Source organism: Nerophis ophidion, linkage group LG21, assembly GCF_033978795.1.
Source record: "Nerophis ophidion isolate RoL-2023_Sa linkage group LG21, RoL_Noph_v1.0, whole genome shotgun sequence".
NCBI classification, from domain to species: Eukaryota; Metazoa; Chordata; class Actinopteri; order Syngnathiformes; family Syngnathidae; genus Nerophis; species Nerophis ophidion.
Genome location: NC_084631.1, coordinates 35,238,267 through 35,253,130, shown reverse-complemented (window position 1 = coordinate 35,253,130; position 14,864 = coordinate 35,238,267). Strand labels below are relative to the sequence as shown.

The following is a 14,864-nucleotide window of genomic DNA, read 5'->3' as shown; positions in this document are numbered from 1 at the left end:
CAGGGTCCCTGCTATCACATGTTGATATAAATATAACATTTACATAATAAAAGTCAACTACAGGCTTCCCAAATGTTGTAATAAATTAAGCATGATGAGTTGATTTGAAACTGTTTAATGTTGCACTTTTTATATGTAGAAGAAAAGTTGTGTCATTTTATTTAATCAAAGCAACAACTTGAGGCAGTTTAATGTGGATTAACGTGGGCAGAATTATTATAGTGTTCCCAATGTTAAAAGGATCAAGCCATTGTTTACAAATTTGCTAAATAAATAACCCAAAAATTTATATTTTGTTGTTTTCTTACTGTACCGAAAAGGAACCGAACCGTGACCTCTAAACCGAGGTACGTACCGAACCGAAATTTTTGTGTACCGTTACACCCCTAGAAACAGCATAAAAAAGTAGCTGTGTAATGGAAGGATTGTTGACTCCAGGGAAAATGTAACCAGCGACTAAAACCTCCCAGCTGCAGAAAATATAACCAGCATGGGAGATGATCCCCTAAATCTTTACAAGCCCAGAAAGGTGGACCACACCAGGGAGACCCGGCCGTGACCCTCTCGCTATATTTCTTGCCGTGTCTCCCGCAGAAGACGGCGGCGGACAACAAGCGGCAAGAGATCAGCGTGTTGGATTCCAAGAGGAGCAACGCCATCAACATCGGCCTCACCGTGCTGCCGCCTCCCCGCACCATCAAGACGGCCATCCTCAACTTCGACGAGTACGCGCTCCACAAGGAGGGCATCGAGGTACGAGGCCACAAAGACCTTGTCCTCCTCTCTGTTTTCATGCTTTTCTCCAACAGAAAATCCTCACCATGATCCCCACCGAGGAGGAGAAGCAGAAGATCCAGGAGGCTCAGCTGGCCAATCCAGACGTGCCGCTGGGCTCAGCCGAGCAGTTCCTGCTCACGCTGTCGTCCATCAGCGAGCTCGCCGCCAGGCTTCAGCTGTGGGCCTTCAAGATGGACTACGAAGCCACCGAGAAGGTTCGTCCGCAGATATCTTGAATCTCACAAGACATTTTGGACAATCGGAACTTTGCGAATTGGCAGTTTTGGTTCCCAGGCAAGTGAGTTGAGTGTGGAAGAACCCAAGGGGTCTGATTCTTGCAGACACACTACACCAGGGGTCGGGAACCTTTTTGGCTGAGGGAGTCATGAAAGCCAAATATTTCACAATGTATTTCCGTCAGAGCCATATAACATTTTTCAACACTGAATACAACTAAATTTGTGCATTTTTAAGTATGACCAACATTTGTAGAGTATAATAAGTCTCTTATTCTTTTTAACAACATTGTTATTATAAAAAGGGTTGGACTCCGCCAAGGCTGTCCTTTGTCACGCATTCTGTTCATAACTTTTATGGACAGAATTTCTAGGCGCAGTCAAGGCGTTGAGGGGTTCCGGTTTGGTGACCGCAGGATTAGGTCTCTGCTTTTTGCAGATGATGTGGTCCTGTTGGCTTCATCTGACCGGGATCTTCAGCTCTCACTGGATCGGTTCGCAGCCGAGTGTGAAGCGACCGGAATGAGAATCAGCACCTCCAAGTCCGAGTCCATGGTTCTCGCCCGGAAAAGGGTGGAGTGCCATCTCCGGGTTGGGGAGGAGACCCTGCCCCAAGTGGAGGAGTTCAAGTACCTAGGAGTCTTGTTCACGAGTGAGGGAAGAGTGGATCGTGAGATCGACAGGCGGATCGGTGCGGCGTCTTCAGTAATGCGGACGTTGTACCGATCCGTTGTGGTGAAGAAGGAGCTGAGCCGGAAGGCAAAGCTCTCAATTTACCGGTCGATCTACGTTCCCATCCTCACCTATGGTCATGAGCTTTGGGTCATGACCGAAAGGATAAGATCACGGGTACAAGCGGCCGAAATGAGTTTGGGTCTCTCCCTTAGAGATAGGGTGAGAAGCTCTGCCATCCGGGAGGAACTCAAAGTAAAGCCGCTGCTCCTTCACATCGAGAGGAGCCAGATGAGGTGGTTTGGGCATCTGGTCAGGATGCCACCCGAACGCCTCCCTAGGGCCGTGTTTAGGGCACGTCCAACCGGTAGGAGGCCACGGGGAAGACCCAGGACACGTTGGGAAGACTATGTCTCCCGGCTGGCCTGGGAACGCCTCGGGATCCCCCGGGAAGAGCTGGACGAAGTGGCTGGGGAGAGGGAAGTCTGGGTTTCCCTGCTTAGGCTGTTGCCCCCGCTACCCGACCTCGGATAAGCGGAAGATGATGGATGGATGGATGGATGGTTATTATAAAAGTTAACCAATAATACATATAATACTTCTTACCATTAATGCGACATCTTGAAAACGGATGGTTGGATTAAAATGCATGAGAATGTTTTATAATTTGAACGTTATTTTTGAAACTGTGATTACCAGCGGAATTATTCATTACTTATCGTGTTAAGCAATGTCAGCTAAGATTTATCTGAGAGCCATATGCAGTCATCTGGCTCTAGAGCCATAGGTTCCCTACCCCTGGTTTAAGCATTAGACACCTTTTTACCTGCACCCTGCCTCCCGCTGTTTCCCACATCTACAAAGCAATTAGCTACCAACTGCCACCTACTGATATGGAAGAGTATTACACGGTTACACGGCATAGCTGGGTTGGTAGAGTGGCCGTGCTAGCAAGCTGAGGGTTCCAGGTTCGATTCCCGCTTCCGCCATCCTAGTCACTGCCGTTGTGTCCTTTGGCAAGACCCTTTACACACCTGCCCCCAGTGCCACCCACACTGGTTTAAATGTAACTTAGATATTGGGTGTCACTTTGTAAAGCCCTTTGAGTCACTAGAGAAAAGCGCTATATAAATATAATTATCTGAGAGCCATATGTAGTCATCAAAAGAGCCACATCTGGCTCTAGAGCCATAGGTTCCTTACCCCTGCACTACACAATACCATGACCTAAAGACTCATGTAACTCCAGTTGCGTGGCGTTCCAACTATAAATAAACGCACGTTCGAATCCAGAAAACTACATACTACGAGTTGGGTGTGGAAGAACTTAAAAGACCTGACTTAAACGCCACATTCTTACAGACACACTACACCAGGGGTCACCAACGCGGGGCCCGCGGGCACCAGGTCGCCCGTAAGGACCAGATGAGTCGCCCGCTGGCCTGTTCTAAAAATAGCTCAAATAGCAGCACTTACCAGTGAGCTGCCTCTATTTTTTTAAATTGTATTTATTTACTAGCAAGCTGGTCTCGCTTTGCTCGACATTTTTAATTCGAAGAGAGACAAAACTCAAATCGAATTTGAAAATCCAAGAAAATATTTTAAAGACTTGGTCTTCACTTATTTAAATAAATTCATTTATTTAAATACTTTGCTTCTTATAACTTTTAGAAAGACCATTTTAGAGAAAAAATATGACCTTAAAAATGATTTTATATACCTTTTTACCTTTTAAATTCCTTCCTCTTCTTTCTTGACGTAATGTTCAAGTAAATACATTTTTTTTATTGTAAAGAATAATAAATCAATTTTAATTTTAACTTCTGTTTTTCGACGAAAAATATTTGTGAAATATTTCTTTAAACTTGTTATAAATACAATTTTAAAAAAATATTCTGGCAAATCTAAAAAAATCTTTAGAATCAAATTTTAATCTTATTTCAAAGTCTTTTGAATTTCTTTTAAAATTTTTGCTCTGGAAAATCTAAAAAAAAAAATAATGATTTGTCTTTGTTAGAAATATAGCTTGGTCCCATTTGTTATATATTCTAACAAAGTGCAGATTGGATTTTAACCTATTTAAAACATGTCATCAAAATTCTAAAATTAATCTTATTCAGGAAAAATTACTAATAATATTCCATAAATTCTTTTTTTTTTTTTCAAAAAGATTCGAATTAGCTAGTTTTTCTCTTCTTTTTTTCGGTTGAATTTTGAATTTTAAGGGATTCTAATTTTGAGATAAACTATGTTTACTAGGTTTCTTTCAAACCGTTCAATTAAGTGTTTTTTTTTTCATTATTTTTTTTCAACAAAAAAACTTCCGTAAAAGGAAAAATAATATACGACAGAATTACAGACAGAAATACCCATTTTTTATATACAGGTATATAGATGTATTTGTTAAAGGTAAATTGAGCAAATTGGCTATTTCTGGCAATTTATGTAAGTGTGTATCAAACTGGTAGCCCTTCGCATTAATCAGTACCCAAAAAGTAGTTCTTGGTTTCAAAAAGGTTGGTGACCCCTGCACTACACAATACCATGACCTTGGGCCTCCTGTAACTCAAGTTGCGTGGCCCTACAACTAAAAATAGACGCACGTTAGAATCCGGAAAACTACGTACTACGAGTTGGGTGTGGAAGAACTCAAAGGACCTGACTTAAACGACACTCTACACAATACCATGTGCCTGCTTTTAACTGACCTGGGGCCTCATGTAACTTGAGTTGGGTGGCGTTCCGGATAAAAATTGACGCAAGTTCAAATCCAGAAAACTCCGTACTACGAGTTGGGTGTGGAGGAACTTAAGGGGCCTGACTTAAACCCCACATTCTTGCAGACACACTACACAATACCATGACCTGAAGCCTCATGTAACTCGAGTTGCGTGGCGCTACAACTAAAATTAGGCGCGGGCTCAAATCCAGAAAACTACGCGCTTCAGTAAACACTTTCATTAAATCCAAGCACTTTTTTTTGTTACATGCCAATCAACATTGACTTGCGCATAGTTAAGAGCTAACGACATTTGAAATTGCTGCGTTCTAAAAAAAATTAATAAATAAAAAGTCGGGCATCAGGAAGAAGACGGATCTCAAAACAGACGAGTGTTTAAAAAAGATACTCCCTCTCACTGCTTCATGTCCGCCCCAGAATGATGCAATCTCTCGCTACTGTATTGGATCCACTTTGGACTTGATTCCCACTGTTACGTTAGATCCACTATGGATTGGACTTTCACAATATCATGTTAGATCCGCTCGACATCCATTGGTCCTCCCCAAGGTTTCTCATAGTCATCATGGTCGACGTCCCACTGGGGTGAGTTTTTCCTTGCCCTTATGTGGTCCCTACCGAGGATGTCGTTGTGGTTTTTGCAGCCCTCTGATGCACTTGTGATTTAGGGCTATATAAATAAACTGATTGATTGATTGCAATCTTTTCAAATGTAAACATGTCAGCATACCACAAGGGATAGAATTTGATTGCTCAATTTTTTACTGCAACCCAGGACAGTTTTTTTGCAGTAGTGACATTCGCCTCGGCCCGCGAACGAGGACGTACTACAGGTTTTTGTTGCGCGAGCGAGCCCGTTCCATGAGGCCGTGGGTGTCCCAATACTTTTCACCCACAGCGACATGAAAACATGTGCAGATCTTTTCCAGGAAATGTGTAAACGTTCGGGAAAACGTGTGCAGCATCTGCCTGGCAACGCATCAACCTATTAGCGCTAATTGCCTCGTTAGCAACATCTTGTTGTCCCGCGGCATGCGACACGCGGACTTCAAAGGTAAAACCTACGCCATGAAAACCTCCTTCCACGCAGCCTCGTTAATTTCAGATGGTTCCACACTGACCTTAATTCTGCACTTTTCGCCATTCTTACCTCAATTAAATTTTTAAAATGATGAATTGCTTGCATAATTTAAATCAACTTTAAAAAAAACACCCAAAAATTTCACAAATTCAACTTTATTTTCAGAATATGTTACACGGACAAATTCATATTTTGTCATCTGCTTAATTTCTTTGAGCGCTGTGATTATTTTGAAGATAATATGTTTTAGTAAGAAAAAACATTACATTATCAAAAATAATTTTTATGACAATGGATTGATGGATTGATTTGGCAGTACTATAGTAATAAGTAAATCAATTACATATTATTTCTAAAAGCTATTAGAAAAAAATTAATGATAACAGTATATTCTTAATCAATTACTAGTTGGAAAAAAAATTGATACAAATATATTTGTTTATTAGTAGTTATAAACAAAATATAGACTCTGATTTAGTACTGTATTAAGAAATACATAAATTATACACAAAATATGTATATATATTCTTTATTGTGTAGTAGGAGTAAGAAGAAAAATGTCTTTATAAAAATATTTTTTATGAAAATGGATGGATTTGGCTGTACTATAGTAAGAAAGAAAGACATTTTAAAATATATTATTTATTGTCTAAAAATTGTTAGAAAAACTAAATGATAAAATATATTCTTAATTAGGCGCCAGCGCCCCCCGCAACCCCGAAAGGGAATAAGCGGTAGAAAATGGATGGATGGATTATGAAGAAGTAGTTGGAAAACTATCGTATAGGAAGAGGCAACATCACACAGCACCTAAGTACACAGGATTATCACTACTACGGGGTAATAATGAATAATGAAATCCTTCAGTCTCCCGTTTGTGGGCAAAGTGTTATGCCTGTTCAGCATTGTGATGCCGGGTTCGATTCCCTCGAGGATGGGTCGAAAATTGAACACAGCAAAAGGTATGAACTAATGATTTATTTAACAAAAGGTGCTACAGAACAAAAATACTGGAGCTAAGAAGAGGCAAACAAAAGACGCTAGCATGAAAGCTAGGATAAACAAATAGTAAACTAAACTGGCACATAGGCACACAAAGGGGAAAACAAAACATTTAGCATGAGAGTTAAGGATGAATCAAATTGCGCAGCGTGAGACCTCGCGAGAATAATACAGGAATTGCATGTAAGCAAAAGTGCAAAGCAGACGTACCGTTGTGTATGAACAAATTAGAGTCCCGGGCAGAAGAATGAAAAGAGGAAGGCTTATAAAGGGAAGGTGATTAACAGAGAACAGGTGTGCAGGAACCGGGAGTAACAGCTGAAACTAATAAGTAACCATGGCGATGGACTAAACGGGAAATAAACGGATCAAACGGAGAATGAGAAGAAAGATGGAAAAATAAACAATATGTGAAGATCCGAGTCACGGATCGCAACACAAGGAGAGACAAAGCACGTTCAATGTCTTTATCAACTAGCGCTAAAAACACAGCCTGGATCCTCGCTGATGTCACATGTTAGTAAGAAACAGGCACTGCCTTTTAAAGGCACGCACTCCGCTCTCATGAAACATCTCTCTTTTAAAGGCATAAAAAAAAGCATTTGATTACATTTATTAAGAGTAATTCCGACATCCAGTTCCTTTTTGGGAAAGTAAGAAGTAACTATGAGTGATTACTTTTTTAAAGTAATTTGCCCAACACTGGTGATTAATCTGTGTTCAAACATGATTAATGGCATGGTTCACTTTGACTAATCGTTTGTTTCTCCCAACGACACAAACGCAGGAAGTAGCAGAGCCACTGCAGGATCTGAAGGAAGGCATGGAACAACTGGAAAAGAACAAAACTCTCCGCTACATCCTCTCCACGCTGCTCTCTATCGGGAACTTCCTCAATGGAACCAACGTGAGTCCTCACTGGGTCACATGATTAGCAACGGGAGGTCTCAAGTCAGATTGCGTTAGTCGGTTGAGAATGTTAGGATTGACTGGAGTTCCTAATTGGGTGTGTAAATACTGTATGTCCACTGCAGGCGAAAGGTTTTGAGCTGACGTACTTGCAGAAGGTGCCGGAAGTGAAGGACACGGTCCATAAACAGTCTCTGCTGCATCACGCCTGCTCCATGGTGGTGGAGAACTTCCCTCAGAGCACAGACCTCTACTCTGAGATCGGGGCCGTCACGCGCTCTGCAAAAGTAAGAATCCCTCGTCACTTCACGCTACGAAGGAGAATCGCAGTAGCGGACATGTCTCTCTGTGTGCGTGGACGGCAGGTGGATTTCGACCAGCTGCAGGAGAACCTGGGCCAGATGGAGCGTCGCTGCAAGGCGTCCTGGGACCACCTGAAGGTGATCGCCAAGCACGAGATGAAGCCTCAGCTCAAGCAGAAGATGTCGGACTTCCTCAAAGACTGTGCCGAGCGAATCATCATCCTCAAGATCGTCCACCGCAGGATCATCAACAGGTGGCGCTCCTCCTTGGTTTGCTAAGAGCAGGGGTGTCTAAACTTTTGCCTCTGAGGGTACAAGAGCACACTGAATAATCAAACACTGAATTAAGGCACCCTGGGGCCATTTTGATTTCCAAAACCAACACCATATATATATATATATATATATATATATATATATATGTGTGTGTGTGTGTGTGTGTGTGTGTGTGTATATATATATACATACATATCAGAATCATATATATATATGTACATGTATTTAAATATATGTATACATATATATATATATATATGTGTATACATATATGTGTGTGTGTGTGTATGTATGAATGTGTGTCTGTGTGTGTGTTTATATGTATGACTGTGTGTGTGAATGTATATATATGTGTGTGTGTGTGTGTTTGTGTGTGTGTGTGTGTGTGTGTGTGTGTGTGTGTGTGTGTGTGTATGTATATATACATATACCCAAAGGGAAGAAGCGGTAGTAAATGGATGGATATATATATATATATATTTATTTATTTTTTTAGATATATATATATGGCCCTGCGATGAGTTGGCGACTTGTCCAGGGTGTACCCTGCCTTCCGCCCGATTGTAGCTGAGATAGGCGCCAGCGCCCCCCGCGACCCCGAAAGGAAATAAGCAGTAGAAAATGGATGGATATGTATATATATATATATATATATATATATATATATATATATATATATATATATATATATACGTATAAATGTGTATATATATATATATATGTGTGTGTGTGTCTATGTATAAATGTGTATCCATCCATCTTCTTCCGCTTATAAATGTGTATCTATATATACAAAATGTGTGTGTGTGTATGTATATGTATGTGTGTGCGTGTATATGAATGTGTGTGTGTGTGTGTATGTATATACATATATATACTGTCCATCCATCCATCCATTTTCTACCACTTATTCCCTTTTGGGGTCGCTGGCGCCTATCTCAGCTACAATCGGGCGGAAGCCGGGGTACACCCTGGACAAGTCGCCACCTCATCGCAGGGCCAACACAGATGGACAGACAACATTCACACTCACATTCACACACTAGGGCCAATTTAGTGTTGCCAATCAACCTATCCCCAGGTGCATGTCTTTGGAAGTGGGAGGAAGCCGGAGTACCCGGAGGGAACCCACGCATTCACGGGGAGAACATGCAAACTCCACACAGAAAGATCCCGAGCCTGGATTTGAACCATGGACTGCAGGAGCTTCGTATTGTGAGGCAGACGCGCACTAACCCCTCTGCCACCGTGAAGCCTATATATATATATATATATATATATATATATATATATATATATATATATATATATATATATATATATATATATACTGTATGTCAAGTAATTAGTAGAATATGAAGTAACTGGTGCCTTCAATAAGTCAATTCAAGACAACACTGATTTTGATTCATTATTATTTTTTGGCCAGTGACAGTTTTAAAGATAAAAACAGCCTGCATGGCAGCTTTGTGTTATCACAGTCAACATTGCAACTTCTTCTCATTACATTTCATCTGGATGCCTACCTATTACACATTTTTTATGTTTTGTTTTTTTTGCACTTTGGACACCTGTGCCTCAGCGCCCGGACAAAAAGATAAAGAGTTGTACAACGCAGCTCATGATTCTTCCTGTTCCCGTCAGGTTCCATTCCTTCCTGTTGTTCCTGGGCCAGCCGGCGTACAGCGTGAGGGAGATCAGCGTGCACAGGTTCAGCAAGATCCTCAGCGAGTTCGCCCTGGAGTACCGCACCACCCGAGACCGCGTGCTGCAGCAGAAACAGAAGCGAGCCGACCACCGCGAGCGCAACAAAACGCGAGGGAAGATGATCATAGACGTCCACGCTCCTGTGAGTCCCTCCTTCTTTTCCTCCGCTCCTTTTCAACGTCCCTCTTCCTCTTCACTGAGCCTTTCCTCTTCCTGTCGCCTGTAGTCTGATGACGAAGAGGAGAGAGAGGTACCAAATAGTTTGTGCCCGTCTCCTGCATGAGTGCAACCTTTGTCACTTTCACTTCCTCTTTTTGCTTGAAGTATTAATAACCCGGCATCAAATGTATTCCTGAACAAAATGCATGCGCATGGAAAGGAATGCACGCTGACTTTTGCCCTCCGTTTTGGCGCGCAGTGTGGGAGGCACGGGTCAAGCAGCGCCCCTGGTGGTAGCCAGGAGGGCGGGCGGCCTGAGGGTCTGGACCACGCGGAGGACGCGGTGGAGCACGAGCACATGAAGGCGGTGCTGAGGACCAGCATTGGCAGCACAGGCAGCGACAAGGAGGGCAGCGGCGTGGTACCCGGGCTACGTATGCGCACAAGATCACGACCGGGACGCGGAGGTGAGCTTGACTGAAAGTTGACCGGTTTAAGTTCATTCAAGTCTATTTAACTCAATTCAATTTCACTTGTTTTAAGTGGACTCATTTATATAACTCACAATTCAGTTTTTGCTAGTTCGATATAACTCTATTTAAATTTGCTGAATTACCTTGAACTCAATTTCATTTAATTCCATTTAACAAAATTTAATTTAACTCAATTTAACCCAATTCATTTGAACTCAATTTTACTGAACTCAATTGGATTTAACGCAATTGAATTTTACTCAATTCAATTTCACCTGATTATTTAACCCACAATTTAATTTTTGTTAGCTCGATTTAACTCCATTTAAATTTACCAAATTAGATTTAACTCAATTTAATTTAATTCCATTTAACAAAATGTGATTTAACTTAATTTAACCCTATTCATTTTAACTAAATTTAATTTAACTAAATTTTACTGAACTTAATTTAATTTATTTCCATTCAACGCAATTGAATTTTACTCAATTCAATTTCACTTGATTATTTAACCCACAATTTAATTATTGTTAGTTCAATTAAACTCCATTTAAATTTACCGAATTAAATTTAACTCATTTTAATTTAATTCCATTTAACAAAATGTGATTTAACTTAATTTAACCCTATTCATTTTAACTCAATTTAATTTAACTAAATTTTACTGAACTTAATTTAATTTAACTCCATTCAACGCAATTGAATTTTACTCAATTCAGTTTCACTTGGTTTAAGTTTACCAAATTAATAAATTAAATGATAAATGGGTTGTACTTGTAGAGCGCTTTTCTACCTTCAAGGTACTCAAAGCGCTTTGACACTACTTCCACATTTACCCATTCACACACACATTCACACACTGATGGAGGGAGCTGCCATGCAAGGCGCCAACCAGCACCCATCAGGAGCAAGGGTGAAGTGTCTTGCTCAAGGACACAACGGACGTGACGAGGTTGGTACTAGGTGGGAATTGAACCCGGGTTCCTCGGGTTGCGCACGGCCACTCTCCCACTGCACAACACATACAACTCAATTATTAAATTTTTGTTAGTTCAATTGAACTCCATTTAAATTTACCGAATTAGATTTAACTCAATTTAATTTAATTCCATTTAACAAAATGTAATTTAACTTAATTTAACCCTATTCATTTTAACTCAATTTATTTTAACTCAATTTCACTGAACTTAATTTAACTCCATTCAACGCAATTGAATTTTACTCAATTCAATTTCACTTGGTTTAAGTTTACTCAATTAAAAAAACTCAATTATTTAACTCACAATTTAATTATTGTTAGTTCAATTTAACTCCATTTAAATTTACTGAATTAGATTTAACTCAATTTAATTTAATTCCATTTAACAAAATGTAATTTAACTTAATTTAACCCAATTTATTTACACTCAATTTAATTTAACTCAATTTTACCGAACTCAATTTAATTCAACTCCATTTAACTCAATTGAATTATACTCAATTTACTTTGACTGCTAATTTCACCGAATTTTACATAACTCATATTAATTGAATTGAAGTATTTGACATAAAGTATTTGACATTTTACTCAATTTTATTTGCCTCAACTTATTTAACTGAATGTTACTTAATTAGTTTCAATTTAACTAATTTTAACTCAATTATTTAACTCCATTTAACGCAATTGAATTTTACTCAATTTACTTTGACTGTTAATTTCACTGAATTTTACATAACTCATATTAATTTAATTCCATTTTACTCAATTTAATTTGCCTTGATTAATTTAACTGTTACTTAATTAGTTTCAATGTAACTAATTTTAACTCAATTTAATTTAGTGCAATTTAACTCAATTTAATTTTACTCAATTAATTTAACTGAATTGTACTTAATTTCAATTGAATTTCACTCAATTCAACTCAATTTACTTTAATTTTTATTAACTCAGTTGAACAAAATTTAACTGAAGAAAATTGAATTAATTTTAATTCAGCTCAATCCAAATAAATTTGATTTTACACAATTCAACAAAATTTGCTTTAACTCAATGTAACTAATTCAATTTCTTTTAACCTAATTTAACTGAATTTAACTCAATTTAATTCAAAACTATTTAAAAAATGTATTTTAACAATAAAAACACAAATAATTTTAACTAAATTAAATTTAACTTAATTCAACTGTGGCTTAATTCTAATTAATTTGACTCAATTAATTTAAAATAATTGTACTTAATTCAATTTAATTGAACTAAATTCAACTCAATATACCTTAATTTAAATTAAATCAATGTAACCCAATTTAACTGAAGAGAATTGAATTAATTTTAATTGAACTCAATCTAAGAAAATCTAATTTGAATTAATTTTACTCAATTTATATCAATTATTATACATTTCAAAAATATTAATTTAACCCAAATTAATTCAAATTTTTTTTAATCAATTCAACTAAATTTAATGTAACTCAATTTAACTAAATTAAATGTTCCTAAATTAAACTAAATTTAATTGCAATACATATGCCTCAATTTAAGTTAGTTCAATTCAACTAAAATTCATTGAACTGAATTTAATTAAATTTAATTTAACATAATTTAAATATTTTATTTGAACAAAATTTAATAACATTTATTTCAACTCATTATAATTGAACTAAATTTAAGTTCAACACAATTTAAATATTTTATTTGAACAAAATGTAACACAATTGAATTCAAATCAATTTAATTCAATTTAATTTAATTTTATTTAATTAAACTCAACCAGGCTATATATTTTTAACTCGCTTGAATTGAAATCAATTTAACTCAACTTAATTCACTTCGAATAAAAACAAAGTTTTGAACATGGTACTTTTTATTTCATTTGCAGGGGCCAGCTTGCGGACGCGGACCCCGGCGGTGGAGGAGGCTCAGGTGTGCGGGGAAGACGCCGCCGACGAGATAATGGAGCGCATCGTGAGGTCCGCCACTCAGGCTCCGGGGAGTCGACCACAGCCGCGAGAGAGGAGGAGATCCAGGGCCAACCGGAAGTCATGTAAGAAGCAGCCACGTTCAAAAAGTGCTAACATTAAGAAAGGTCGAACTAAACTTAGTTTTAAGATGTGTAGTGAAGCCTGTATATGAATGTCTTCTCTCCTTACAGTGAGGCGGACCCTCAAGAACGGTTTGACCCCAGAGGAGGCCTCGGCGTTAGGCTTAGCCGACACCGGCGAGCCGCAGCTGTAACCACGCCCCCCTCTGCTGGCTCCTCCCCTCGCCGGCTGCCTTTCGCTATATTTTTTAATGTTATTTTCCTTGCACCAAGAAGAAGCTCCACGGCTTTTCTGTCAGCTGCTAACCTTTGCCGGATGTGTCTGAGTGATGATGTCGGTGTTTTGTTTTTGTTTTGTTTTTTCCAACTAATGCACAAAGACGAAGGATGATCAATTGGAACTTTTTATTTATAGAGCTCTATTTTCGTGTCGCTGTCACGTCACCGTTACTCAAGCTGTGAACTCTCCGCCCAAAGATGAATTCATGCTCACTTCCAAAGTACCTTAAGAAATGAAACATCACCATCTCCCGTGTAAATAGACATGTCTGAAGGATAGGAAAGGTCTTCCATTGGATTTGTGCCTTTCTCGCCAAAAGGGACAATTGCTGCACCGGCTTCCTCGATTGGACTTTTTCTTTTGGCTCAGTATTTACTTGAAAAGCTTGGTAATCAGTGGTGTTTTGCACCTTACGAGTTGTGCAACAAAAAAGGAGGTTTTTAACTGTAAAGTGTAAAAAAGACAAACTAAATCATTTTTGTACATGTATTAAAGTATTTGACATGAGAGACACTTTACTTTCTGGGCGTGTGTTGGTATTGTGCATGTTTCCTGTACGGTTTTGTAGAAATGTGGAAAGAGGCTATTCTGTCAAATGTGAGCGAGATTTGGGGCTGTTACTTGGGGCTTCTTGGCCCCGGTGGGGCTTTTTAGGACCTTCCGGAGGACGTGAAGGTCCGCCAGGCAAGCTCGTGTCGCCACTTGACGGGCGGAGTCCGACTGTTTCACTTGAAATGCTGTTTGTACACATTCTACAAAAACACAAATAAACACTGTGTGGGGAAAGAATTGCTGTCTTGTACCAAATTCATTCATTTTACACGACTGTATTGTGTTTCATTCAGGGGTGTCCAAAGTAGCATTCTAATATTAGCATGCACGCTTTTTGGGGGGGCTAATTTTGCAGAAATACACCTCAGTGTCATATAGATAGAATAGAATAAAAACTACTTTATTGATCCCTGAGGGAAATTCCGCACCACAGTTCGCTTACAATAGACAATAAACACTTGGGCATTTTTTACATGTGAATAATATAAATACAGTCTATTATACAGCATTATTCACATGTGAATAATATAAATACAGTCTGTTATACAGCATTATTCACATGTGAATAATATAAATACAGTTTATTATACAGCATTATTCACATGTGAATAATATAAATACAGTTTATTATACAGCATTATTCACATGTGAATAATACAAATAGAGTTTATTATACAGCAT

The 14,864-nt window shown here is 38.7% G+C and overlaps 1 protein-coding gene across 3 annotated transcripts in view; it reads left to right on the top strand.

The window, feature by feature from the left end:
• The window catches only part of fhod3a (formin homology 2 domain containing 3a), a 185,636-nt gene extending 171,216 nt beyond the window's left edge, over positions 1-14,420 (top strand). For 2 of the 3 annotated variants that reach the window (XM_061882522.1, XM_061882520.1), the window contains 10 exons: positions 595-753; positions 810-992; positions 7,296-7,415; positions 7,543-7,704; positions 7,783-7,973; positions 9,640-9,844; positions 9,929-9,952; positions 10,121-10,328; positions 13,190-13,354; positions 13,463-14,420. In XM_061882522.1, the coding sequence (XP_061738506.1) occupies positions 595-753; positions 810-992; positions 7,296-7,415; positions 7,543-7,704; positions 7,783-7,973; positions 9,640-9,844; positions 9,929-9,952; positions 10,121-10,328; positions 13,190-13,354; positions 13,463-13,545 (1,500 nt within the window). In that variant the 3' untranslated portion in view covers positions 13,546-14,420. The remainder of the gene's footprint in view (positions 1-594; positions 754-809; positions 993-7,295; positions 7,416-7,542; positions 7,705-7,782; positions 7,974-9,639; positions 9,845-9,928; positions 9,953-10,120; positions 10,329-13,189; positions 13,355-13,462) is intronic. The other variant, XM_061882521.1, reaches the window with a different exon arrangement.
• Positions 14,421-14,864: the final 444 nt, after the last annotated feature.